Source organism: Panthera leo, chromosome C2, assembly GCF_018350215.1.
Source record: "Panthera leo isolate Ple1 chromosome C2, P.leo_Ple1_pat1.1, whole genome shotgun sequence".
Classification (NCBI taxonomy): Eukaryota; Metazoa; Chordata; class Mammalia; order Carnivora; family Felidae; genus Panthera; species Panthera leo.
The window spans coordinates 67115913-67143911 of NC_056687.1; the positions used below are offsets into that span (position 1 = coordinate 67115913).

At 36.2% G+C, this 27999-nt stretch overlaps 1 protein-coding gene across 11 annotated transcripts in view; it reads right to left on the bottom strand.

The window, feature by feature from the left end:
• The window catches only part of GOLGB1 (golgin B1), a 90369-nt gene extending 64447 nt beyond the window's left edge, over window positions 1-25922 (bottom strand). For 5 of the 11 annotated variants that reach the window (XM_042903419.1, XM_042903421.1, XM_042903418.1 and 2 more), the window contains exons 1-4: window positions 25803-25921; window positions 2970-3064; window positions 2012-2164; window positions 1646-1798 (exon numbers count right to left, since the gene is read on the bottom strand). In XM_042903419.1, the coding sequence (XP_042759353.1) occupies window positions 1646-1798; window positions 2012-2164; window positions 2970-3062 (399 nt within the window). In that variant the 5' untranslated portion in view covers window positions 3063-3064; window positions 25803-25921. Of the gene's footprint in view, window positions 1-1645; window positions 1799-2011; window positions 2165-2969; window positions 3065-4201; window positions 4231-22220; window positions 23223-25802 lie in introns of those variants that run through there. The other 6 variants (XM_042903423.1, XM_042903424.1, XM_042903422.1 and 3 more) reach the window with 4 other exon arrangements.
• Window positions 25923-27999: the final 2077 nt, after the last annotated feature.

A 27999-nucleotide genomic window follows, 5' to 3' on the forward strand; every position in this document is an offset into this window, starting at 1 on the left:
CTCAAATGAACCAAGTCTGCTTATTAGAACTACGCAAGATAATTTTATACTTTCTTCTACGTAATACTTTGTCAAGCATCTGAGGATTGCTGTCATTTCTTCAACTATACTTTCCAGAGACTGTCTAGCTCTGTAAATGGGTATCCAATAGTATAAAGCTGCTATAACTAATTGCTGAAACTTAGAAATCATTTGAATTCGACCCTCTTATTTAACAGAAGAAGGAAATGAAGTTGTGGTCTCAGGCCTTAAAAAAAAAAAAAAAGCAGAGTATAAAATGGATAACTTAAAAATCTAACAACATAGTAGAGGGAAAGTTAGAAGAAACAAAGCAACGTGGGGAGACAGACTGGTACCACAACTACAAGAAGAAACAATTATCAGAGGAAAAACCAAGAAGAAAAGAATCTTGATGAACAAGTAATCTGAGAAGAATGAGAAAAGCTCCTAAAATAAGCTTTGAGAAGTTAAATAAAGCTATGGAAAAGTAATGTCTTCTGAGCATTAGATCCAGAGAAAAAAGACTAACCAGGGTACTAGGAAGCTAACCAGTGACCCCAAGAGTTGTGCCTAGAGAATCAATTACAACCTCATTTCCCCAAACTAAAAACATTGAACAAGGTGGAATTAAGAAAATGAAAATAATGGGGCACCTGGGTGGCTCAGTTGGTTAAGGTTCTGACTTCAGCTCAGGTCATGAACTCACGGTCTGTGTGTTCAAGCCCCGCATCAGGCTCTGTGCTGACAGCTCAGAGCCTGGAGCCTGCTTCAGATTCTGTGTCTCCCTCTCTCTCTGCCCCTTGGCTGATTGCACTGTCTCTGTCTCTCTCTCTCTCTCTCTCTCAAAAATAAATAAACATTTAAAAAAAAGAAAAAGAAAATGAAAATAAAAATAAATAGATCTCTTAGGCAGAGTTAAGGCTAGGCCAACTACAATGTGCACATGTTATATGCCGGCCTCCATTATATTCTATACCAAACTCTTCAAAAAACTCAGGTTTCTTGTTCACTAAATGGCTGGTTGAATGTGAATATCTGGGGCTTAACCACATAGAAAAGCAATAATAATGTGTTGGGACAATACTCTTTCTTAAAAGGCACCACTTTCCTTATTCCTCTAACCCTGATCTTAAATTGTTTTGCTGGTGACAGGTGACAGTCATAAACCTAGAAAGCACCCCTCACAGGGAGCCCAAGGCAATCTAATTAATTCAGTTACAATGCATGAAATATTAATCCACTAATATATGGCCACATGAAGACGAAGAATATTCTATGTCAAGTCACTGACTAAAAGAATTCAGAGCTGGTGGAAACCTTACAGACTATGTAGTTTAATATTCTAACCAAAGATGAAATTCCACCAAAAAGTATGTGCCTCTCCCATCTAAATTCCTCACTCCAGTATATTTTTCCTGTTAGCCTTTTTTAATTCTCTGAAGGTCTAGGTCACATTTCATTTCTATATTTTCTGTTGGCCTTTTATTCTATCTGTGTGTGGCCCAGAGCCCAGCTAGACTACAAGCTCAATAAGAAAGTACAACATTTAGTGTTGTAACTTCACAAATTTTTGTGATTAGGGAAGATCTGTTATAATGGGAGGCTTTTCCACTCAGAAAATGTGTATTATATCCAGTCACCGTACCTTGGAAAGTTGCTCCTCTGACTGAGGTTCTGTAGGCAGGACAATCCCTCCTTGTGCCTTCATTTCTTCAATGTGCTTATTCAAAGAAGTTAATTTGGCCTTAGCATGAAGTTTTAGTTTTTTTATTTTATTATCAGCAGCTTTTCTTTCTTCCTGTCAGAGAACAATGAGATGGTAAGTATATAAATGTTTATTCATCACGTACCTAGTACATAACAAAAAGTTATTCTCAATAGGCATCATTTTACAGTATGAGGGAAATAAGAATCACATTCTCTAATCACTTAAGTGAAAAGAAAAATGTAAGTGAATGTTGTGTCTGTCTTTTATCAAATGCTTGGCAGGAAAGGAGGAAAACCATGGTACCTGTAGAACTTCATCCTTTTGTTGCAGTTGAATGTCCTTCTGTCTAACGATTTCTTTTAACTCCACCACCAACTGCTCAGCATAAGCCAGGCGCTCCAGAACATCCTCTTGTGTTCTATTGTTAAATTCCATGTCTGATTCTTGGGGTAATGCCTAGTATTTAGACAAAAAGTTGCCAATGCACCAGGGAAAAGACATTAGCATTGAGAGAAAAGAGTTCCTTCATTGCAACATCATTTTATCTTTTCCCCAACTCACCGCCGTGCTTAAGAAATCTTTCCAACTCTGAGACAATAATTATCATCATAGCCATTAAAATATATTGAGTATTTTAGAAATGTGAAGCATTTCACAAACATTATCTCATTTATGAGATTATCCTAATTTTACCAAAGAGAAAAATAAAGGGAAGCAAATATAACAAACTAGCAAGTGGAAGACCCCAAAATTTAAATTTAAGAGAGCAGTTGAATAAAGTTCTCTCAACCACTAGGCAATACTGCTTGTCTTTCAGAAAACTAAAGGGCTTCTTTTGATTCCTTATGTGACCATCAGAAAATACAATGTAAACTATAAGAGAAGTGTGGATAAATTTACAATAGCAAACATATCTTCAAACCTGAAAGGTGCCCTAGTTCTGCCACTAATTATTCAAACCTTTCCTAGGGAACAGGATATATACCTGAGGAGAAGTTAAAACAATCTAGCTAGCACTAAACAAGGCTCAGGGGGCAATGAGAAAGATCTTTCCAATCTCATCCAGAACTTGACTCCCATCACCGTGGCTTATAGGCTACAAACTTATAGGAGAAGGATCATTTATAAAGTATCAATATTTTTCTTAATCCTCTCTTCCACCTAGTACAATGGAGGCTACTTAAAACCTTCTATCTTCCTTTTCCTCAGAAGAACATAGAATATATGTCTCATCAGTTTAATTTAGAACAGAGCTACTCACAGGGTCTAGGGAAGCCCTCATATTCTGATCAGTGTCATCTCCTGATAATTCATGCAAAACAACATTGGCTAATCCTGACAATCGGCTCAGCATTTCTGCAGGAAAAGAAAACATAAACAGTAAAATGGACATAGGCTTCTCTTGTACTGGCAACTATATCATCTATAAGTGAAAAGCATGATGATGTCTTTAAAAAGGCATTTGAGGGGCGCCTGGGTAGAGCATCCGACTTCAGCTCAGGTCATAATCTCGCGGTTAGTGAGTTCGAGCCCCATGTCAGGCTCTGGGCTGACAGCTCAAAGCCTGGAGACTCTTTCAGATTCTGTGCCCTCCCTCTCTCTCTGCCCCTCCCCCATTCATGTTCTCTCTCTCTCTCTCTCTCTCAAAAAATAAAATAAACATTAAAAAAATTTTTTTAAAAAGGCATTTGAGTATGTGCAGTGTAGTCACATAGTGTTCTTTTCAGTGGCAACTGCACTGCACTCAAATAACCACCACTAACATTTTCTAAATAAAATACAGATACATAATTGTTTTGTGGGAAGTAAAAATGTCTTATAAGTTACCTTTAATCCATTTTCTTTCATCATAATTTCATTTACAAACATGAACTTCTAACATTCCTTCCCCTGCCAGAAGATTATTCTCTCCTACTTTGTCAAATAAATCCTGTGATGTAGCAAAATTTTTCTTTTTATGTGCCCTCATGAACCCCATTCTTTCAGGAGGGTTTCCTGATAACCTATGCGGTTTTGCTAAAATTTAAATATAATCCTTGTTTAAATGTATAGCATTAAATGCATATATTAGAAAAGGAAAAGGGATTTAAATCAGCAACCTGTGCTGCTTCTGTAGGAAATTAGAAAAAGAAGAGCAAAATAAAACAAACATAAGCAGAAAAAAATTCAGGTTAGAGCAGAAACTAATAAAATTGAAAATAGAAAAATACAGAAAATCACTAAAACCAAAAGATGATTCTTAAAGAGTAAGTTCAAACTAAAATTACCTGAATGTAACATAGACTGCCACCTGCAGAAAAGGTTATATACAAACCTAATGGTACCCTTATATCAAAAACCACTAATAAATATGCAAAGTATAAAGAGAAAGAAATCCAAATATATCACTAAATAAAATCAGCAAACTATGAAAGAGATAAAGACAAAGAAGGATCAGAGAATATCTCCAGGAACAACCATAAAACAAATAATAAAATGGCAGTAAATACATACCTATCAACAATTACTTTGGATGTAAATGTACTAAACACGGGGCAGAGAGAAAGGGAGAGAGAGAATCCCAATCTCATGAACCCTGAGATTATGACCTGAAAGGAAACCAAGAGTCGAACGATTAACTTGACTGAGCCACCCGGGTGCCCCAAATACATATTCTTCTCAAGTGCACATGGAGCATTCTCCAGAACAGATCACAAAATAAGCCTAAACAAATTCAAGAAAACTGAAGTCATACCATACATTGTTATTGAACACAATGCTATGAAAATACAAGTCAATCACAAGAAAAAATCTGGAAAGAACACAAATACATGGAGGTTAAATAATATGCTACTAAACAATGAATGTGTTGACCAGGAAACAAAAGAAGAAATAAAAAAGTATATGGAAACGAATGAAAATGAAAATATAATGGTCCAAAAGCTTTGGGATGCAGCAAAAGCAGTTCTCTTCAACGTTTGTTTTTTTTTTTTTTTTTTTTTTTTTTTTTTTTTTTTTATTTATTTTTGGGACAGAGAGAGACAGAGCATGAACGGGGGAGGGGCAGAGAGAGAGGGAGACACAGAATCGGAAACAGGCTCCAGGCTCCGAGCCATCAGCCCAGAGCCTGACTCGGGGCTCGAACTCACGGACCGCGAGATCGTGACCTGGCTGAAGTCGGACGCTTAACCGACTGCGCCACCCAGGCGCCCCAACAAAAGCAGTTCTAAGTGGGAAGTTAATTGCAATACGGGCCTACCTACCTCAAGAAGTAATAAATTTTCAAATAAACAACCTAACCTTATACCTAAAGGAGCTAAAAAAAAAAAAGAAACACAAACAAAACCTAAAACCAGCAAAAGGAAGGAAATAATAAAGATTAGAGCAAATAAATGATATGGAAACTAAAAAAATAGCACAGATCAATGAAACCAGGAGCCAGACTTATCAAAGTTGGCGGGGGGGGGGGGGGGGGGGGGGGGAGGAAGGAAGGACTCAAATAAAATCACAAATGAGAGGAGAAATAACAACCAACACCACAGAAATACAAACAATTATAAGAGAATATTATGAAACACTATATGTCAACAAACTGGACAACCTGGAAGAAATAGATAAATTCCTAGAAACACATAAACTATCAAAAACGAAACAAGAAATAGAAAATCTGAACAGACTGATAAACAGAAAAGAAACTGAATCAGTAGTCAAAAACTTCCACCAAAACAAGTCAGAGGTGAATTCTACCAAACTAGAATACCATTTAGCTATTCTTCTCAAAATTTTGCAAAAACATAGAAAAGGGAGGAAAACTTTCAAATTCATTTTATGAGGCCAGTAGTACACTGATTTCAAAAACAGATAAAGACACCACTTAAGAGAACTACAAGTCAGTATCCCTGATGAACACAGATTTAAAAATCCTCAACAAAATACTAGCAAATCAAATTAGTATTTTAAAAAAAATTATTCATGATCAAGGAGGATTTATTCCTAGGCTACAAGAATGGTTCAATATTTGCAAATCAATCAGTGTGATAATCACATCAATAAGAGGAAGGTTAAGAACCACAAGATCATTTCAATAGATACAGAAAAGGCAGTTGATAAAGTACAATATCAATTCATGATAAAAATCTTCAGCAAAGTAGCTGTAGAGGGAACATACCTCAACATAATAAAAGCCATATATGAAAAACCCACAGCCAACATCAAAAACTGAGAGATTTTCCTCTAAGCTTAGGAACAAGAGAAGGATGTCCACTCTCACTGCTTTTATTCAACATAGAAGTCCTGGCCACAGCAATCAGGTAAGAGAAAGAAATAAAAGGCATCCAAATTGGTAAGGAAGAACTGAAACTTTCATTATTTGCAGATGACATGATACTATATATAGAAAACCCAAAAGACTCCATCAAAAACTGCTAGAACTGATAATTCAGTAAAACTGCAGGATACAAAATCAATGTACAGAAATCTGTTGCATTTCTATACACCAATAATGAAGCAGAAGAGAAATTAAGAAAACAATCCCATTTGTAACTGCACCAAAAATAATTAAATACCTAGGAATAAACCTAACCAAAGAAGAAAAATAATTGTACTCTAAAAACTATAAAACACTGAAGAAAGAAACTGTAAATGACACAAAGAAATGGAAAAACATTCTATGCTCATGGGTTGGAAGAACAAATATTATTAAAATGTCTATACTACCCAAAGCAATCAATAGACTTAATGCAACCCTCCCCCCTCAAAATACCAACACCATTTTTCACAGAACTAGAACAAACAATTCTACAATTTGTATGGAACCACCAAAGACCCCAAATAGCAAAAGCAATCATGAAAAAGAGAAACAAAGCTGTAGGCATCACAATTCTGAAATTCAAGTTATATTACAAAACTGTGGTAATCAAAACAGTATGGTACTGGCACAAAAACAGACCCATAGATCAATGGAACAGAATAGAAAACCCAGAAATAAACCCACAACAATATGGTCAATTAATCTTTGACAAAGCAGAAAAGAATATCCAATGGGAAAAAGACTCTCTTCAATAAGGAAGAGGAAAACACTAGGAAAATGGGACAGCAACATGCAAAAAGAAAGAAACTGGATCACTTTCCTATACCTTACACAAAAATAGATTCAAAATGGATTAAAGAACTGAATGTGAGATCTGAAACCATAAAAATCCTAGAAGAGAACACAGGCAGTGTTCAGTAACTGCTTAGAACAAGCAGTAACCTCTTTGACATTGGCTGTTGCACTTTTTTCTAGATATATTTCCTAAGACAAGGGGGAAAATGCAGAAATAAATTATTGGGACTATATCAAAATGAAAAGCTTCTGCACAGCAAAGGAAATATCAACAAAATACAAAGTCAACTTGCAGAATGGGAGAAGATATTTGCAAATGACATATCCTATAAAGGGTTAGTATAAAACTCAACACCAAAAAAAATAATAATCATCTAATTAAATTATGGGCAGAAGACATGAACAGACATTTCTTCAAAGAAGTCATGGAGATGGCTGACACATAAGAAGGTGTTCATCATCACTTACCATAAGGGCAATGCAAATCAAACCACAATGATTTATCACTTCACACTTGTCAGAATAGCTAAAATCAACAACACAAGAAACAACAGGTGTTGGCAAGGATGTGGAGAAAAAGGAACACTCTTGCACTGTTGGTGAGAATGCAAATCAGTGTAGCCACTCTGGAAAACAGTATGGAGGTTCCTCAAAAAGTTAAAAATAGAACTACCATATGATCCAGCAATTGCACTACTAGGTATTTGCCCAAAGAATACAAAAAACTATTTCAAAGGGATACACATACCCCTATGTTTATTTACAACAGCCATGATATGGAAGCAGCCCAAGTGTGTCCATAGATTGATGAATAAAGAAGATATGGTATGCGTGTATATATAAATATATACACATATATATATATGTGTATATACACACATATATATATGTACATACATATTTATATATGTGTATATACACATATATATGTATATATATATGTATATATGTGTACACACAAAAGAATATTATTCCACCATAAAAAAATAACAGAATCTTGCCATTTACAATAACATGGATGGAACTAGAGAGTATAATCCTAAGTGAAATAAGTCAGTCCAACAAAGGCAAATACCATATGATACCACTCATATGAAGAATTTAAGAAAAAACAAATAAGCAAAGGGGGAAAAAAGAGACAAATAAAGAAACAGACTCTTAATTATAGAGAACAAACTGATGATTACCAGAGGGGAGGTGGGTGAGGGGATGGGTTAATTAGGTGATGGGGATTAAGGAGTGCACTTATTGTAATGAGTACTGGGTAATATATGGAATTTTCTTTTTATGTTTGTTTATTTATTTTGAGGGAGGAGGGGCAGAGAAAGAGGGAGAGAGAGAATCCCAAGCAAGCTCTATGCTGACAGCACAGACCCCAATGCAAGGCTCTGTGAGATCATGACCTGAGCCGAAATCAAGAGTCAGATGCTTCACTGACTGAGCCACCCAGGTGCCTCTGATGTATGGAATTGTTGAATCACTATATTGTACACCTGAAATAAATATAACACTATACCTTAGCTAACTAGAATTAAAATAAAAACTTAAAAAAAAAAAGTTTGTTCTTTGAAAAGATCAACAAAATTGATAATGCTCTAGTCAGGCTGACCAAGGAAAAAAAAATAAAGATACAAGTTATCAATATCAGTTATGAAAAAGGAGACATCAGTACAGATCTAACATACATTAAAATATTGTAACACAACAGTACAAATAATTCTATGCCCATAAATTCATCAACATAGAAGAAATGGGATAATTCCTTAAAAGATATAAGCTAAAAAAACTCACTAAAGAAGAAAAAGACAAATATAGATAATACACACAAAATAATATACATACATAATACACACAAATATATAAATACACATACACCCACACATCCCTTATTTATTATTTACTCATTCATTCATTCAGATCAGTGTCAACTGCTAGTCCATAGAAGTGAGAATATTAATGTTTTGATAGGAAAAATCAAAATAGAACTGGACTGTGCATAGCACTAGTATAAGTAATTACACTAAATTTTGTTTAATGATAAAATGTTATTTGGCCTTCAAAAGCCTCAGCAGGGAGAAATATAAAAGCTCTTGTACAAAATAAGCACTTGAATTAAAAACAATTACCCCTAAAGTTTTCTTCTACTTAGAACAGTAATAATGTTTAGGGCAACCATGGTCCTTAATTAAGAAGGAAGTGGTGAAGTCTTTGTTTCTATGACAGGTTATCTTGGATAACCGAACTAGCATATAACACTTAGAAAAAAGATGTACATGAAACAGGAAAGGAAAAAGAAAACCACTCCTAGAAGGGCAACATAGGACCACATATAACTATATATATAACTACTAAAAAGGCAACATAGGGCCACACATAAATATATAGGACCATATATAACCACTCATTCAAGCTGTGAGACTTATAACTATAGTCAGTTAAAAAAAAATCACAACTCACCATTACACAGACTAAACTTTGTTTTCAACTCTCAAGACTGAATTTTCTATAGCAATCATTAGTGAAAGAAATGAACACCATTAACTATGTGCCTAATAGGCACACAGATTTGCACTAATCAAAGAAAGTCATAACAGAACCTACTCTATCAAACAGAATCATTTTATCTTCAGATTTTTCAGACCACATCAGGAATAAACACACACACAAAAAATCAACCAACTGATGGGACTCTGAAAAAATGGGGATTGCAAACAGCACAGATTATGGAACTTCCTGATTTCCCACATAAAAATTGACAAAGCAACTAGATAACAAAACTAAAAACCCATATACAGGCTTTACCAAAAAAACAATGTGACAAAGTTTCCCACAAACTCTAAAATAAACATGGATATAGATAAACCACCAACAGCCACAAGATCTGCATGTCATTGTTGTCCATGTGGGAGGAAAAGGGAAGTGAAGAGTGGCAGAATGTTCCACCCCAAAATCTGTCACTTTGGCTTAAAGATTATTTTGGAGCTAAAGGCACTTGAAAAATAGCAGGTACAAGAAGGATGCTCTGACCTCTCCTTTTTCTTCCTGAAAGCAAGATACAAAACCTCATATGGAAGATGTCCTCCTTATATTAGAAGGAAAGTAACATTCTTATCTCCAGGGATGGGGAGTTGAAGCCAAGAGGAATCTGTACAAACAAACCTTGTATGTGAATCCTTGTCTTCCTAGTCACTTTTCCATGATTAACTACCCCTTTGCCTTGTACTGTTATCACAATTTACTGTTCCTTGTCCAACTCAATATATAAGTGTTCCATTCTAATTGCTTCTTTTAGTCTTCATTTCCTTATGAGGGCTCCAGTGTCACTTAAAATTTATACTAAATAAATCTGTATGCTTTCCCTGTTAATCTGTCCTATGCATATTTAATTCTCCATCCAAAAACCTTAAGAGGAAAGAGGTAAAATAATGCTGCCATACAGAAGCTATAAGACTGTGACACATAAACCAAGAGAACCACAAAATAGCCAGTGGGTATTCACTGGAAAATGTGCTGAGCCAATTAAAGAATAGCAGCTGAAAGAGGGAGGTATATCCATACTCCAACACACATAAGAGCAAGGAGCCTGCAAGATTTAAAATGACTAAAGAGTCTGGGCCCCTGAACTCTCAAAACTGAAGAGTCATGGCTCTCTTTCAGAACAGGGCCTCTAGTAAGAGCAGAACCAAAATTCATCAAAACTGAGTCAACAGACAACAAAGGAAGATCCAGATAAAGAGTGAGCTGGGGGTAGTAGAAAAGGAGTCAGGAAATCTCAGAAATCCAATGGCCACATATTTGAACCAATATTGGAAAACAACGTAAGAGGGAACTCTGTGAAGTTAGAAAGGCTATCCAAAATAAATGTCCTTCTAAAAGTTTAGCAACATTAAATTAACACAAAAATGAGCACCTGAAAAGTAACACAATCTCCATACAAAGTCATTTTAAGAAAAATAGCAGAATAATATCCATACAGAAAATGGAAGCATGTCAAAGAGTCATGCTCAAAATAACTCAAAATTACAACCTACTAATCAAAATGATGTAAGACATGAAAAGCCATACGTCAGAAACTGAAATACCCATAAAGGCAGCAAGAGAAGAAAGGAACAAATGAACCACACAACAGTCAGAAAACTATTAATAAAATGGCAATAGTAAATTCTTTCAAAAATTACTTTAAATAGGGGCGCCTGGGTGGCTCAGTCGGTTAAGCGGCCGACTTCGGCTCAGGTCATGATCTCGCGGTCCGTGAGTTCAGGCCCCGCGTCGGGCTCTGTGCTGACCGCTCAGAGCCTGGAGCCTGTTTCAGATTCTGTGTCTCCCTCTCTCTGACCCTCACCCGTTCATGCTCTGTCTCTCTCTGTCTCAAAAATAAATAAAAGTTAAAAAAAAAAAAAAAAATTACTTTAAATATAATTGGATTAAATTATACAATCAAAAGACATGGAGTGGCTGAATGGATTTAAGAAACAAAATCCAACTATATGCTGCATACAAGAGACTCACTGGCTCTAAGGTTACACAGAGACTGAAAGTGAAGAGATGGAAAAAGATATTCCATGCAAATGGTAACCAAAAGAAAACAAAGGTGACTAATAAAAGACAAAATAAACTTTTAGTTAAAAACTGTAATGACAGGCAGAGAAAAGGTCAATGGTAAAGGGGTAAATGATAAAGGGGTTAATTCATCAAGAGGATATAATACTTGTAAATAAATATGTATACACCCAGTATCAGAAAGCTAAATATATTAAGCAAATGTTCGCAGAACTGAAGGCAGAAATAGACAGCAATACAATAATAGTGGTAGACTTCAATTCCCTTACAACAGATATGTCATCCAGACAGAAAAGCAATAAAAGCATAAGAAAGCAATAAGAAAACAATGTACTTGAACTACACATTAAATTAAATGGACCTAACAGACATATACATAACATAACAAAAGCAGCAAAATATACATTCATTTCAAGTGCACATGGAACACTATCTAGGATATAGATCATATATTGGGCCACAAAATAAGTCTTTACAAATTTAAGAATATTAAAATCATATCGAGTATTATTTCTGATGACAATGGTATGAAACTAAAAATCAAAGAGAGAGAGAAACAAAAAACAAAGTCTTAACTACAGAGAACTGATGGTTACCAGAGGGGATATGGTGGAAGATGGGTTAAATAAGTGATGGGGATTAGGGAGTGCGCTTGTGATGAGAACCAGGTGATGTATGTAATTGCTGAATCACCATATTGTACACCTGAAACTAATACAAGACTGTATGATCACTAACTGGAATTAAATTTAAAGAAAAAAAAACATTAAAAGAAGAAATAAAATTACTTTTAATATGCAAAAAATAGCAAGAAGAATATTGGAAAATCCACAAATATGTGAAAATTAAACAATATGCTCCTGAATCAATGGGTCAAAGAAGAAATCACAAAGGAAATAAAAAATTATATTGAGACAAATGAAAATGGAAACATGGCATATCCATGGAAATTTAATGAGACACAGCAAAAGCAGTTTTAAGAGGAAAGTTTGTGGAGATAGCCTCCTACATTAAGAAAAAAGAAAGATCTCAAATAAACATTGTAACTTGACACTTCAAGGATCTAGCGAAAGAAAAACTAAGGTGAAAGCAGAAGGAAGGAAATAAATAATTATCAAAGCAGGAATAAAGGAAATGGAGACTTAAAAAACAATAGAAAACACCAATAAAACTAAGTTTTTCAATGTAACTGGTTTTTTGAAAAGATAAACAAAATTGACAAACCTTTAGCTAGACTAAGAAAAGAGAGATTCAAATGAATAAAATCATAAGTGAAGGAGGAGACACTACAACTGAGAATACAGTAATATAAGGGATCTTAAGAGACTACCATGAATAACTATATGCAAAAAAATTGGATAACTTGGAAGACACAGATGAATTCCTAGAAACATACAACTTATCAAGAATGAATCATGAGAAACAAAATCTGAACAAACCAATAACATAGAGATTGACCCAAAAACCTCTCAACAAAGAAATGCCCAGAACTTGATGGCTTCACTAGTAAACTCTAAAAAAATGCTTAAAGAAGAATTAATGCTAATCCTTCTCAAACTAGTCTAAAAAAAACTGAAGGAGAGGAAACACTTTCAAATTCATTTTATGAGGACAGTATTACCTGGATACTGAATCCAGACAAGGACACAACAAGGAAATTATAGGCCAGTATCCCCGATGAAATAGATGCAATAATCCTCAAAAAATACCAGCATACTCAATTCAACATCACATTAAAAGGATCATTCACCATGTCAGGTAGGATTTATTCCTAAAATACAAGGATGGTTCAACATCCACAAATCAATAAATGTGATGTACTAAATTAACAGAAGGAATGATAAATATCACATAATCATCTCAATAGATGGAGAATAAGCATTAAAAAAATTCAACATCCTTTCATGATAAAAACTCTCAACCGAGTAAGTACAGAAGGAATGTACCTCAGTATAATTAAGGCCATATACAAGCCCACAGTTATATCATACTCAATGGTAAAAAGCTAAAAGCATTTCCTCTAAAATCAGAAAGATGATAAAGATGCCCATTCTCACCACATCTATTCAATATAGTACTGGAAGTCCTAACCAGATCAATGAGGCAAGGAAAAGAAATAATAGGCACCCAAATCAGAAAGCAGCAAAATTTTCTTTTTGCAGATAACATGGCCTTACATATAAGAAACCCTAAAGATTTCACCAAAAAATTATTACAACCAGGGTGCTGGGGTGGCTCAGTCAGTTAAGGGTCTGACTTCAGCTCACGTCATGATCTCACAGTTCATGGGTTCCAGCGAGTCCCGGGTGGGGCTCTGTGCTAAAAGCTCAGAGCCTGGAGCCTGCTTCAGATCCTGGGTCTCCCTCTCTCTCTGCCCCTCCCCCTCTGGTGCTCTGCCTCTCTCTCAAAAATAAATAAAAAAACATTTAAAAAACTTTTTTTTTTTTAATTTTTTTTTTCTAACATTTATTTGTTTTTGAGACAGAGAGAGACAGAGCATGAATGGGGGGGGGGGGGGGGTAGAGAGAGGGAGACACAGAATCTGAAACAGGCTCCAGGCTCTGAGCTGTCAGCACAGAGCCCGACGCGGGGCTCGAACTCACGGACCGCGAGATCATGACCTGAGCTGAAGTCGGCCGCTTAACCGACTGAGCCACTCAGGCGCCCCTTAAAAAACTTTTAAAAATTATTACAACTAACAAACTAATTCAATAAAGTTTCAGGATATAAAATCAGTATACAAAAATTATGTTTCTCTGTACCAACAACAAACTATCCCCTCAAAATTAAGAAAATAAAGCCAATTATAACAGCATTTTAAAAAATAAAATACTTAGGAATAAATTTAACATTGTATATATAAACCACGTCTTTATCCATTTATCAGTTGATGGACATTTAGGCTCTTTCCATAATTTGGCTATTGTTGAAAGAGGATCTTGAGAAACTTAACAGAAGACCATGGGGGAGGGAAAGGGGAAAAAAAGTTACAGACAGGGAGGGAGGCAAACCATAAGAGGCTCTTAAATACAGAGAACAAATTGAGGGTTGATGTGGGGTGGGGGAGAAGGGAAAGTGGGTGATGGGCATTGAGGAGGGCACTTGCTGGGATGAGCACTGGGTGTTGTATGGAAGCCAACTGGACAATAAATTATATTTTTTTAAAAAAGGAATAAATTTAACAAAGGATGTGAAAGATTTGTATACTGAAAATTATAAGACATTGATGAAAGGAACTGAGAAGACACAAATAAATGGAAAGGTATCCCATGTTCACAGGCTTGAAAAACATTATTAAAAGCCTATACCACTCAAAGCAATCTACAGATTCAATGCTATCCCTATCAAAATTCCAATGCCTTTTTTCCACAGAAATTAAAAAAAGAAAAATCTAAACCATATGGAACCACAAAAGATCTAGAATGGCCAAAGCAATCTTGAGCAAGAATAAAGCTGGAGGCATAACACTTTTGCTTTCAAAATAGAACATAAAGCTATAACAATCGAAACATTAAGATACTTGCAGAAAACAGTCATACAGACCTCTAGAACAGTATAAAGAGCCCAGGAATAAATCCATACATTTACATCGAACTGATGTTCAAAAAAGGTGCCAAAAATTCACAATGGGGAAAGGATAGGCCCTATTTTAATAGTGGTGCTGAGAAAACTGGTATCCACATGCAGAAGAATGAAACTGGACCCTATCTCATACTGCACACAAAAATCAACTCAAACTGTATTAAAGACTTAAACACAAGACCTGAAACTGTAGAACTAGGAGAAGAAAGCAGAGGGGAAAAGCTTCTTAACATTGGTCTTGACAATAATTTCTTGAATACGACCTCAAAAGTACACACAACAAAAGCAAAAATAGACAAATGAGATTGCATCAAACTAAAAAGCTCCACAGCAAAGGAAACAACAGAATAAAGAGACAACCTACAGAACAGGAAAAAATATTTGCAAACCATACATCTGATAAAGGATTAATATCCAAAATATATGTGAGAAATTCAAACAATTCAATAGCAAGAAACAATCTGATTTTAAAATGGGGAACGGAACTGGCCAGATATTTCTCCAAAGAAGACATACAAATGGGCAAGTTGTATGAAAAAAAAATGCTCAACACCAATAATCATCAGGGAAATACAAATTAAAACCACAATATCAGGTGGGAGGATGAGCTTAACGGATTATGGGCATTAAGAAGGGCACTTGTTGGGATGAGCACCAGGTGTTATATGTAGGTGATGAATCACTAAATTCTACTCCTGAAACCAATACTACACTATATGTTAACTAACCTGAATTTAAATTTTAAACACACACACACACACAATATCACCTCATACCTGTTAGAATGGCTATTTTCAAAAAAACAATGGATAGCAAGTGTTGGCCAGGATGTGGAGAAAAAGGAACCCTTGTACACTGTTGGTAAGAATATTAATTGATACAGCTATTACACAAAAAGGTCTGGAGGTTCCTCAAAAAATTTAAAAATAGAACTACCATATGACCCAGGAATGCCACTTTTAGGTATATATCCAAAGGAAATGAAAGCAGTATCTTAAAGAGATATCTGAAATGCCATGTTCATTGCAGCATTACTCACAAATAGCTAAAATATAGAATCAACCTAAGTGTCTACTGATACATGAACAGATAAAGAAAATTGTGTGTGTATGATATATCATTCTGCCCTAAAAAAATAATGAAATCCTGTCATTTACAAGAACATGGATGGACCTAGAGGACATTATACTACGTGAAATAAAACCAGGTACAGAAAGACAAATATTGCATGATTTCACTTATGCACAGAATCTAAAAAAGTCAAACTTGTAGAAGCAGACAGTAAAATAGTGGTTGCCAAGGAAAAGTGGGTAAGGGAAATAAAGAGATATTTGTTAAAGGATACAAACTTTCAGTTATGCAGAATGAATAAATTCTGGAGATCTAATGTACAGCATGGTGACTACAGTTAATAACACTTTATTGAGGGGCACTTGAGTGGCTCAGTCGATTAAGCATCCAACTCTTGATATTGGCTCAGGTCATGACCTTGCATTTGTGTGATTGAGCCCCACATTGGGCTCCATGCTGAGCGTGGAGCCTGCTTGAGACTCATTCTCTCTCTCTCTCTCTCTCTCAAAATAAACATTTTTTTTAAAACTCTGTATTGGGGCACCTGGGTGGTTCAAGTGAACCCCCACATCGAGCTCTCTGCTGTCAGCACAGGGCCTGCTTCAGATCTTCTGTCTTCCTCTTTCTTGGCCCCTCTCCAGCTTGCTCACTCTTTCCCTCTCAAAAATAAATAAATATTTTTTAAAAAAACCCACTGTACTGTATACCTGAAATTTGCTAACAGAGTACATCTTAAATGTTCTCACCACAAACACAAAATGGTAATTACGTGAGGTGATGGGTACTTTCCATATTTCAATTAGCTTGATTGAGGTCATCATTTAACATGTCTATGTATAGCAGAATATTACATTGTGTACTTTAGACATGTACATTTTTGTCAATTATACTTCAATAAAGTTCAAAAATAACAATGACAATATCTATTTCCAATATTAACATTTTGTTAACAAAAATTAATAGCTGACTATAATTGATACATTTTTATACACCAACTAAGAGCACACCAGAGCACAAATAGTTAAGTATATGATAGAGATATGTATCATATTTACTTTTACAAAAGAAAGATTAAACTTTGATAGGTTGTTCTATGATGCAAACTTGGCTGAACACATGTATAGGTTTTCTTCGATTTGAAATAAATTAAAACAAATATATTTATCAATTTACCTTCCCCAGTAGAAAAACCCAAAACTGAAGAGGAAACTCAAGAAATAATTGAAAAGTTTTAAAAATCATTTTGGAAATGAGATAAAACTAAAACAAACAAAAAATACCCAGGAAAATGAACATTCATAAGTCATGCCTTAAGGAAAAAAAGAAAGTTAAGATAAAGGATAATTTTATAAATCAAAAAGAAATTACCTGTAAACTAAACATGCAACTACCTTATGATCCAGCAATTTTACTCTTAGGCATTTGTCTCAGAGAAACAAAATCTTAAATTCACGCAATAACCTGTACATGGATGTTCATAGTAGCTTCAGTTGTAAGAGCCCAAAACTGTAATCAGCAAAGAAGTCCTTTGACAAGAAAATGGTTAAACAAACTGTGGTATATACATACCATAGAACACTACACAGCAATCAAAAGGAACAAACCAATAATTTCGATGAATCTCCTGCTGAATGAAAAAAAAGCCAATTTTCCAAAAGTTACATACTATATAATCCTACACCTATATAATATTTTTGAAGTCACAAAATTTTAGAAATGGAAGACAGATCAGTGGTTGCCCATGCTTATGGAGGGTTTGGAAGCAGAAAGGCAGGAGGTGGTTGAAGTTATAAAAAAACAACAGAAGGTGTTCTTGTGTTGGAACTTTTTGATATCTTAACTGTAGCAGTGGATACGTGAACCTAGATAGGTGATGAAGTTGTATAGAACTTACACACACACATATAAAGGTGGGAGTGTATTAATGTTAGTATCCTGGTTGTGATATTACACAAGTTTTATAAAATTTTAAACTTTGAGGGAAACAAGACAAAGTGTACAAGGGATCTTTCTGTATTATTTCATTACAAGTTCATATGACTCTACACTTATCTCAATTTTTAAAAAGAAAGAAAAAGGAATGAACTAAATACAATGTGATGTCCTATAATTTGATCCTGGAACAGAAAAAAGGACATCGGGGCGCCTGGGTGGCGCAGTCGGTTAAGCGTCCGACTTCAGCCAGGTCATGATCTCGCGGTCCGTGAGTTCGAGCCCCACGTCAGGCTCTGGGCTGATGGCTCGGAGCCTGGAGCCTGTTTCCGATTCTGTGTCTCCCTCTCTCTCTGCCCCTCCCCCGTTCATGCTCTGTCTCTCTCTGTCCCAAAAATAAATAAAAAACGTTGAAAAAAAAATTTAAAAAAAAAAAGAAAAAAGGACATTAATGTTGAAACTAATGAAATTAAAAGAAAGTATGGAGGTTAGTTATGAATCATCACTGGTTTCTTAGTTTTGACAAATTCACTTTGTCAGGAGTATAGTTGACTAAACTGTCTACATATTTTCTATAGTAAACCTAAAATTATTCCTAATAATTTTTTTATTTAAGTTTGTTTACTATTTATTTAGTGGGGGGAGGCACATGTTTGAGTAGGGGAGGGGCATACAGAAAGGGAGACAGAGACTTCCAAGCAGGCTCCACACTGTCAGTGCAGAGCCCGACTTGGGGCTCGATCTCATGACCCCAAGATCATGACCTGAGCTGAAACCAAGAGCCAGACGCTTAACCAACTGAGCCACCCAGGCATCCCAATAAAAATTTTTTTATTCTTAAAAAAATTTTTAAAGGTAATCAATACAAAGGGAACCAGAAGTGATAAAGATTGATGATAAGCACTGTGGACAACCAAATTCCCTGCAGAAGAAAACCAAAGTTTCTGTAACCAAAGTTACAGAAAAGACACAAAAAGCTAAAACTGAAGAGCATTTAACTGAAATTTTAAATTTTGAACTTTGAAGCTACATATTGAAAGAGTCTACCATGTAGCAGGGGTTATCAACCCATAATGACCAAGAAGACATTCTAGTAAAACTAATGGACTTAAAAATAATCTTTAAGATTTAGGTCAAAAGATCATGTGACTTGTCTAATTATAATAATAATAATAATAATAATAATAATAATAATAATAATATCAGACTTTTTATAATGTTTTTGCCAGGAAAAATATCCTAGAGTTCCACATTTGAGATATTCAGGGAAAGAAAATGTGAGCCAAGGATTTTATTTTCAGCAAAAATGACCTTCATTTTTGATATAAAAAGCACAGAGAGAATGTTAAAAGCATGCAAGAAAATTCATGAAAAATTTTCCCACGAACATTTCCTAAGGCACCTACTAAAGAGAAAGCTTGAGATGACCAAAATGATCAAAGAAACATCATCATAAAGACTGGTGGTAAGCACTAAATATAGTTATTTGTAGAACTAACACTGATATGGAGAGAACATAATATTAAATAATTACATGCTCTAACAATATATAGGGCTACCATGAAGAAAACCTGGGAAGAATGTGAATCATATATGCAAAAAAAAAAAAAAAAAAAAAACCCTTTAGAACTATTTTCAATAACCAACATTAGTGGTGACTGTATTAGTATTATTATTCCTTGACAAGTACCACATGTACCATGTGGAATTAAAGTGCAATAATTGAGCAATTAACAGGCATAGTAATTCTATCATATTTTCAATGTGAAAAAAGGTAATACAGGTGTAAAACAGAAGAAATTAAGAACCTCAAGATAAAAACTGATCTTGGATTTGAGTTGAAAGCATCAGTATAAACTTACAAGGCATTTTACCTCAGTACATCTATTTTCCTAGCTTTGTCCACTGAAAAGGCTTAAAAATAATGATAAACTGAGAGGCAATGAACATCTCTAGTGCTAGATTGGGGTCTTGCAATACTATTTTCCATTAAAAATGTTTTTAAGTAGGAGAGCTTCTCAGAGAAATGGCTAATTCCTGTTCTGAAATAGGAAATGTACACAATAAGCCTAAAACATCTTGTCATACAAATAGCAAGGAAGCAATCAAAGGCTAACTAGAGTCATGTCAAAAGGACCTGGGGGGAAAAAAAAAAACCAATATGTGATCCAGTTTTATAATCCAGAAACAGGGATTTATTATGGTCTTTTAAAATTTCTGTCAGTATTTTTTTTATAATTTTAATAGTACAGGGTTTACACATACTTTGTTGAATTTATCCCTATGTATTTAAATTTTTTATTCTACTCTAATATTGTTTTACTATTATTTTCCAAATAGTTGCTCTACATACAAATATAATTTATGTTTCCATATTGACCTTGTATCATGTGACCTTGTTAAATGTACCCATTAGTTCTATGTGGTTTTTGATAGACTTTTCTTTGTAAATTTAGTATACACAATGATATCTTCATTAATAAAAGTGAATTTCATTTTTTTCCTAAAAAAAACAAAAACAAAAAACAAACAAAAAAAAGGACCCAGGATCCAAATTGAGAAGGTTCTCACAGGCCAAAGGAACAAGTGAGTTTCTAAGAAGAATATCAATTGCAATAGATTGAAACCCACCAAAAATACTTCAATCCACAAGTTCATATTAAACTCATCAGGTAAACTAAGTATCTTGAAAACTAACAAAGTCAAGGATTTATCTTGACTTTTCTATTTGAACTTTACCATTCAGGAACCAAATAGTAGATAAGGGGATCCATATCCATATAAAATATTTCAGCTAACAAATGAAAACAAAATGGTAGAACTGGATACAAAGGATACAGGAATATGCTGAATTGCCCCATGAAAGTGAAATTCTCAGAGTGTGGGAAACTCCACAGGTCAAAAAGTCTAAGTTCTTCAACAAAAATTATAAGGAAAGGACTTAAGAGACACTGAGTTAAAAAGGGGGGAAGGGAGGGAAAAGATTCACATTTGGGTGATAAAACCATAGAGAAACCACAAGGAAGTGATTACTGTGAAAGGAAGGAGAGAGCAAATGGAGGAGTTTCTCAGATGACTGACAAAGTTAGATTTCTTGACCTCATAGTTATGATAAGAATGCTTACCTCCTAATAATTCATCAAGCTATATGTCTTTTGGTGTGTGTGTGTTTTTCTTCTTGAGTTTTATTTTACAATAAAAAGGTCTTTTTAAAAATCAATTAACAGCTAGAGCCGTCTATAACAGAGTTACTCAACTTAACCCGTGGCTTGGTCACACACCATGACCTATAAATACCTCAATCACTGGCCACTTCCCATCATCTTCACTTCAGATTCTCAAACCAACCTTCAACCCACCTCTATCATAGTCCTTCTGTTCGTACTCACACTTTCTGCTCTAACTAGCTTGGATTCTACTGCTTGCTTCTGCTACTACCTTTAGGGCTAAATAGAGAAAGTACTGAGATTTCACACATTGTGGCAACATTCCCAACCATCTTAGAACCATAGGACCTTTAGAGAAATGTAAAACACGTTATCATCTGTGGCCAAACGTATGCACACATGTATACTGAAGGTGGTATGCCCTAAATCAAATCTTTTGTATATCACCATTAGCCAAGAAGACTGTGAGGGATATGTAATTTCTATTGGGAAAGTTTTTTTTTTTTCCCCCCAAATATACAATTAAAATCCCAAATGTTTTCTCAAACTCTCCCCACCATTGGTATCCACCACTGCCATGCATGAGATTTTGATTCATCCTCCTGAGAAGGGTGTGTCTCCACCAGCAGCCTACTGAAAATTACTGCACATGAAGATACATACAAATGAACATAGGATCATGATAATATTATTGGAAATAATTATTGAGCAATATGTACTTTATACAAATTTCTCTATAATTCTCACAAAATCTGCAAGATCAGTATCATCATCATTGCCATTTTAAGATAAAGAAAACTGACACTCAAGAGAAATGAATACATTTCAAAGTATCTCTACTAAAAAAGCATTACTAAGATAAAAAGCTCTTCAAATGAAAAATAGGTTACTTTCCTCACATAACCATTTAAAAATATGTACATTTTAAGAAAGGAAAGATCAGTATAAAGGATGTACCATTTCAGGTCAAAGTAAAAGGAGTTTCTCAAAGATATACAATAATCGGACAGGTCCATGAGAAAGGAAGTAGTGGAACAAGCACCAAATTGGGAGCCAGGAACTGAGCCTTCAGTTCTGGCTCCAACACAAAGAGGCTGTACTATGCTGGGTAAGTTACCTTACAGTTTCCTCATCTTCAAGTGAAGAAGACTGACAAATATTCTAACGCCCAGTACTATGACTCCATGATTCAAGAGTGATTTGTATGGCTGTCAACAGAAAAGGAAAATGTGGAAATGTAATTGGGAAGGGTATCTCAGGCACAGTTAAGTGCTTTATGTAGTTGAAAGGTTGAGAACTTGAGGGCAAAAGAGACAAAGTAGTCATGCTTAAGCCAAATGAAGAAAGATGGATCTACCCCTCTGTTTAGGCTCACTGTAGGACAGAAATGGACAAATGGGGGAAAATATTCATGTTCACTGTAATAAATTCATGTAAGGAATATGTGTGACTGCTGGGACAAAAAATGCTCTTGCTATTGTTTTATAAAGCACCAGAATTATGACTAGCAATTTGGGAAAAGAAAAAAAATCAGGGCTTCATGCCAAGGCCAGCCTTCAATAAAACAGGCAAATAAAACAATCTTTCAAGTCAATGCTAGCTACACCTTCCACAAACACTGCCACAGGATCTCAACACTCGTCTGTTGAGGTGGCACTAGAAATTTAATAAGTATTATTTTTGCAAAGTCTTCACTGCTTGCTATAAATAATTATTTTCAAAGTACCTACTTGGCATGGAGCATAATGCCAGGAGCCACAAAAACATAAAAAGAAATATAAGTAATGTCCCTAACCACAGAAAACTTAGTACAAAATGCATGGGAAAATAAAAAAAAATAAATAATCGAAGATAGTGCATGCCTGGGTACACATCTGCTTTGGAATTTAAATCACATTTTCCCACAGAAAATGGTGAGATCTCCAAGTCACTCCTCAAATTTATTTAAAGTGTACTTGGTTGAGCCTGGGTAGTTTTCCTTAATTCCTTAATTCTCAAAGTGATTTTCAATTGGTTTGAGGAACTGAGAGGAAATGGTGCTATACAGCTGGAAAAAACATATCCAATATTATGATATAACTTTACAATTACAAAATGAAAAGCTAATTTTCATGACACAAAAAAATGTTTTCATTAACAAATTTAGAAGTAAATGGTAGATATAATTTATATAAGCAGTACTATGCACTATTATTTCAATAGCTTTACATATAAAAACTTATATATCCTCATTACTTTACTTTTTTATTATTAAAACAACCCCAACAAGGAGGTACTATCAATATCCCCAGTTTTAAGGTTTGTAAACTACAGCATAAGAGAGATTATATATTTTAACTAATCACAGAGCACCATAAAGCTTCTTGGCTGATGGAGATATACAAAAAAAGAATCTATTTTGTGAGTAACCTCATCACCCAACATTCATCACTGGGGCTGAAATTAGGGCTGGGGCTATGAGAGCACTCATATACTTATATATTCACTACAGCAGTGTTTGTGATGCCTAATAAATACAATCCAATGCCCATCAATAGGGAACACACTAAGTACATTTTGACATTTCTACAAGGACATGCTGTATAGCCTTTTAAAAGAATGAGGTACTTTAATACTTATGGATAGAAAAAAATATAGTATCAAGAGGCAAAAGAAAGGTATAGAATAGTATGTGTATCATGACTCCACTTGTGGGAAAGAAATAGGAGGGGGATACATATTAGGTAAGTGCTTGAGTCTGATCAGAAAGTTTCTTAAGAAGAAACAAATTATTTACAATGCTTACTTCTGGGAAGTAGGGAATGAGAAAAAGGCCAGTAGATAGGGGAGAAAGAGATTTTTGTTTTTATATTATACCCTTTTGTATTGAATTTCAACTTACCTAAAGTACATACTGCTGATTTTTACATGGCTGAATTAAAAATATAGTAGTAGAGAGCCTAACCTCCTTTTATATAGTGGTTCCTAACAACAGACTGGTATGTGATGATCAGTGGTGAGATGTGTTCCAAATAATTTATTCCTAACAGTATTTAACCAAGAGAAGTTTATGAATGATTTATTATTTTTATAAATGGATAAAATCGACATCCTTTTAATTAATCCATTAATGCAAAAGGGAAAAAGATAGGGGGCCTTTAAGACTCAAGCAGAGGGGAAAAAAGATGGATCGCCTGAAGAGGATTTCTAGGAGGTCCCATTCCAGAAGAATGGAGGACCTCAAAAAAAAAAAAAAAAAGTTTTCTCCATCCAGTCTGTAGATACTTAGAAATGTAAACAGCCTTCTTGTAAAATAAACAAACTTTATAATGGTTCCCAAATTGGGTTAGGAGTGTCCTGGAGAGTAGGCAAGATTTTTTTTTCATCCTTTTAAATACGTTTTTGTATATGTTTACTGTGCTATGCATATGGTATCCATAATTAAATATAACATATTTGGAATATGCTTGTTCAAAAACGTTCTACTGATAGGGTGTGTAAAAATGTTTAGGAACTACTGATGTGGTCAAACGAAGTTAATGCAGTGAAGAGGAAAGCATTTAAGTAAAAGTACATGGTCAAGGGATGAAAAGTAAAAGTTGTGAAACTGTCAGTGTATAATGGTTGCAACTTTTTAGTTCTCTTCAACTTCTTCCTATATCTATTCCATGACCAAATCCTGCCATTTCCAGGTTAATGTTTACTGGGTTTGACCATTCATAGTCATTCTGACCATGCAAATTTTAATTACTTCGTGTTTCTGGAAAGGCCTCCAAGCCTGTCTGTAAGGAGTTCTCCACTGCCATCTTGCAAAAATTACCTTAAGGTTCTTTAAGAGTTCAGAAAGCTTCCAACTATCGCCAAAAGTGAAAGTACTTATCCAGTGATTTTAAATATCTCTGTCCTACACTTAAACTGTCCTTTCCCCACAGACCAAATGGAACTCTTAAAATAAGTCGGACAAATATATTCCTCATTTGTCAAGGAACTCACTTTCCTCTTCGCACTCCCACACACCACTCCCCTTAAGCAGATAAATATCCTCCACAGCACCAAATCAAGTTCTTTTTCCTCCAGAACTTTCTTCAGGATTCTCTTTCTCTAACAGTATGTCTACCCCTGATTCCTGGGATTTTAGTGCTGAAGGCGTCGCAAAGATTATTCCTCTCTCCAAATCTCACCAGCAACTCATTAGCAGGATCTTTTGCCAGGTCCCTTTTTGCATTTTATCTCCACCGTTTCTGTGATCTCCGCCCTGAAGGGCGTTCATTCCTTTGGGTCCCGCTTCCCTTTCCGGAAACTAAGTTTAGAACCTGAGCACAGGGGCCAGACAGGTTTTCTCCGACGTCAGCTACTGCGAACCCAGGGCGGCCTGAACAGGCCGCTCAGGGAACAAGGCCGAGAGGACAGGACTGACCCGAGAGCCCTCTCCGTCGATCCGGGAGAAGAAACGTCCTGGGGAGGGAGCAGACCGCGCATATGTGCCCCGAGGCCGCGCAGTGAGACCCCCAAAGCCCTTCCAAAGGGCCAGCTGGCATGTGGGCAACTAGAACTAGGCCTGGTAGGTGAAAGGAGGCGTGTGTAGGGCTGGATCCAGGACGGAATAGGAAGAGGAGGGGCAGGGAGGGGACCCGAGTGTGGCCGCTTCGGCAGCCCCTGCGGAGGGGTGACCGTTAAAAGACTCAAAGAAGGGAGGAGTTGGGGAGTATCCCTCACTCACCTGGAAGAGGCTGCGGCCGGAGGCGCCAGCTGCCCCCCTCCCAAATTTAAGCCACGTCAGCTCGGGAATCCCGTACGCGACACCTACCACCGCCGCGCCCCGTCAAGGGACTCAACCACTCGCAGTTGGGACGGAAGATGGGATTAGGACAAGAACCAATCAGAGCTGTTGGCAGAGCGTTACCAGGGAGACCAGGCACGCCTTGTTTGTAACTAACCCATCAACAATGACGGAAACCAATCAACATTAGGAAACTCTCCTCTTCCTCAAAGAAAGAGCCAATGGTCTCTAACGAATGGAGGGGGGGGGCGGAGTCAGACGTGAGCAAGTGTTCCGGAAGAAGATCTGCGGAAAACCGGAAATGCCCGGAGGGCGGGCATTCTGGGGAGGGTCAGGTGTTAACGCTGTGAAATGGGTGGGCCACTTGGCCCGAGTTCTTCTGTGGTGTTGATGGTGACTGACCCACGCTATGGCTTGGGTTTTTGCGTAGTCCGGTACTGTGGATACCAGCTGTGACAGGATTGTTGAATGAGCTGTGAGAAGGGAGTGGGGATGTGGGTTTTACTCTTAGAATCATAAATTAGTAAGAGCCGGAAAGTAGGTCGTCTAATATGATCTTTTCATTTTATTGATGAAAAATGAGACCCGGATTAAAATGAGACACCCAAAGACAAGTAACAATTACTGATAGAACTTGGATAGAACCTGGCGGCTTTATGAAAGAGAATCAGAGATATCTCGACGTGAGAGAAGAGTGAATACTGTTAGGAAAGTGCCTCTTAAGTATCACTTGAGCTGGCACTTCAGCGAGAGGTGAGATTTGAGGACTCAGGTCTGGACGTGAGAAGCTCCAATAGTAGTCACCCAAATCATGCGTGCTCTCCTTAAGCTTCTAAGGAAAGGGGGGAAAGCCAGCTCCCTTGATTTCAGGAAGTCTCTTGACAGCAAGACTATTAGTTTGAATTTATTGCTAGCCCACTATATGAATCCTCACCTTAACTCACATAACTCGTTCAGGTTCAAACATCAGCTCACTAAGGGCTTTGCTGGCTACTCACCTTTCATAGCAGTCTCCTGCATGTACTTTACCCCTTCTCTGCTTATTTTTTCCCTAAACCCTTTGTTGTCTTTGTTTTTTCTCTTCTCTGTAAATGTTTACTTCCAAAAGACAGGAATTTTTGTCTCTTTTGATCTCAGCTGTATCTCCAGGTCCAAGAACAGTATGCAGTAGGGCACTCAGTATCTTTTGAATCAGTGAAGTACATATGATTGTCGCCATTTTTCATTGGACACGTTAAGGCTTAAAAGGATTAAGTAATTTGCATAAATTCACATATTGAGGGGCAGAACCAGGATTTGAAATAGCTATCAAATGCCAAAGCTGTGTTACTTCATCAGTACATTATATTCTCATTTCCCTGACTGCCCACCCAGCAAAGCCTGGATCAGTGCAACCACCAGTCTTCACTCCTACCTTTTGGAGCACAGAATGGTGCAGGAGAAAATTTGACCTCAGGGAGGTGGTTACTTCTACACATTCAGTTTCCAATTTCACTCCATCTTCAGCACACTCCTGAATCTTTCGTGTGTATTCAGCTTCCTTTCTCATTTCCACAACAGTTATTGGAACTTTTAACACCCTCCTCACATTCCTGGCAGATGAACTTGCTTCTGTCTCAGAGAAAATAGAAACCATCTGCTTGGAGTGCTATTGAGTTACTCCATTGCACATTGTCTTTCTCCATACTTTCTTGCTTCCACATTCAGCCTTAGAAAAGATCTTCTAGTTTTAATGTCATGAAACTTTCTTATAGGAGAATAAATTAGAAAATTGTCTGTATAGTAGGTCTTCTTAGGCCTCTGCCCTTCATTCTTGGGTCAGTACAGACTGGCCATTCAGTGAGAATTACAGTGAACTCTAGGGAAATGAAAGAATAATACTGGGTGGAGGTTAAAGAGCTAAACTGAGGTTTTATTTCAAAGGACGCTGAAAGACTGGATATAATTTAGAATGCAATTTAATGGAAACAGTTCAGGCCGTGAGAGAGTGATCAAGGTAATAAAAGATAACTAGGAGTTGACCCATCGGATAAGAGGGTAAAGACCAGTGGAGGCAGGTGGAGCAGCATGTGCATGGACTGTTTAAGGAACGACATGAGTACTACGAACAGGTAGACAAGGAGTAGGTCATGATGTG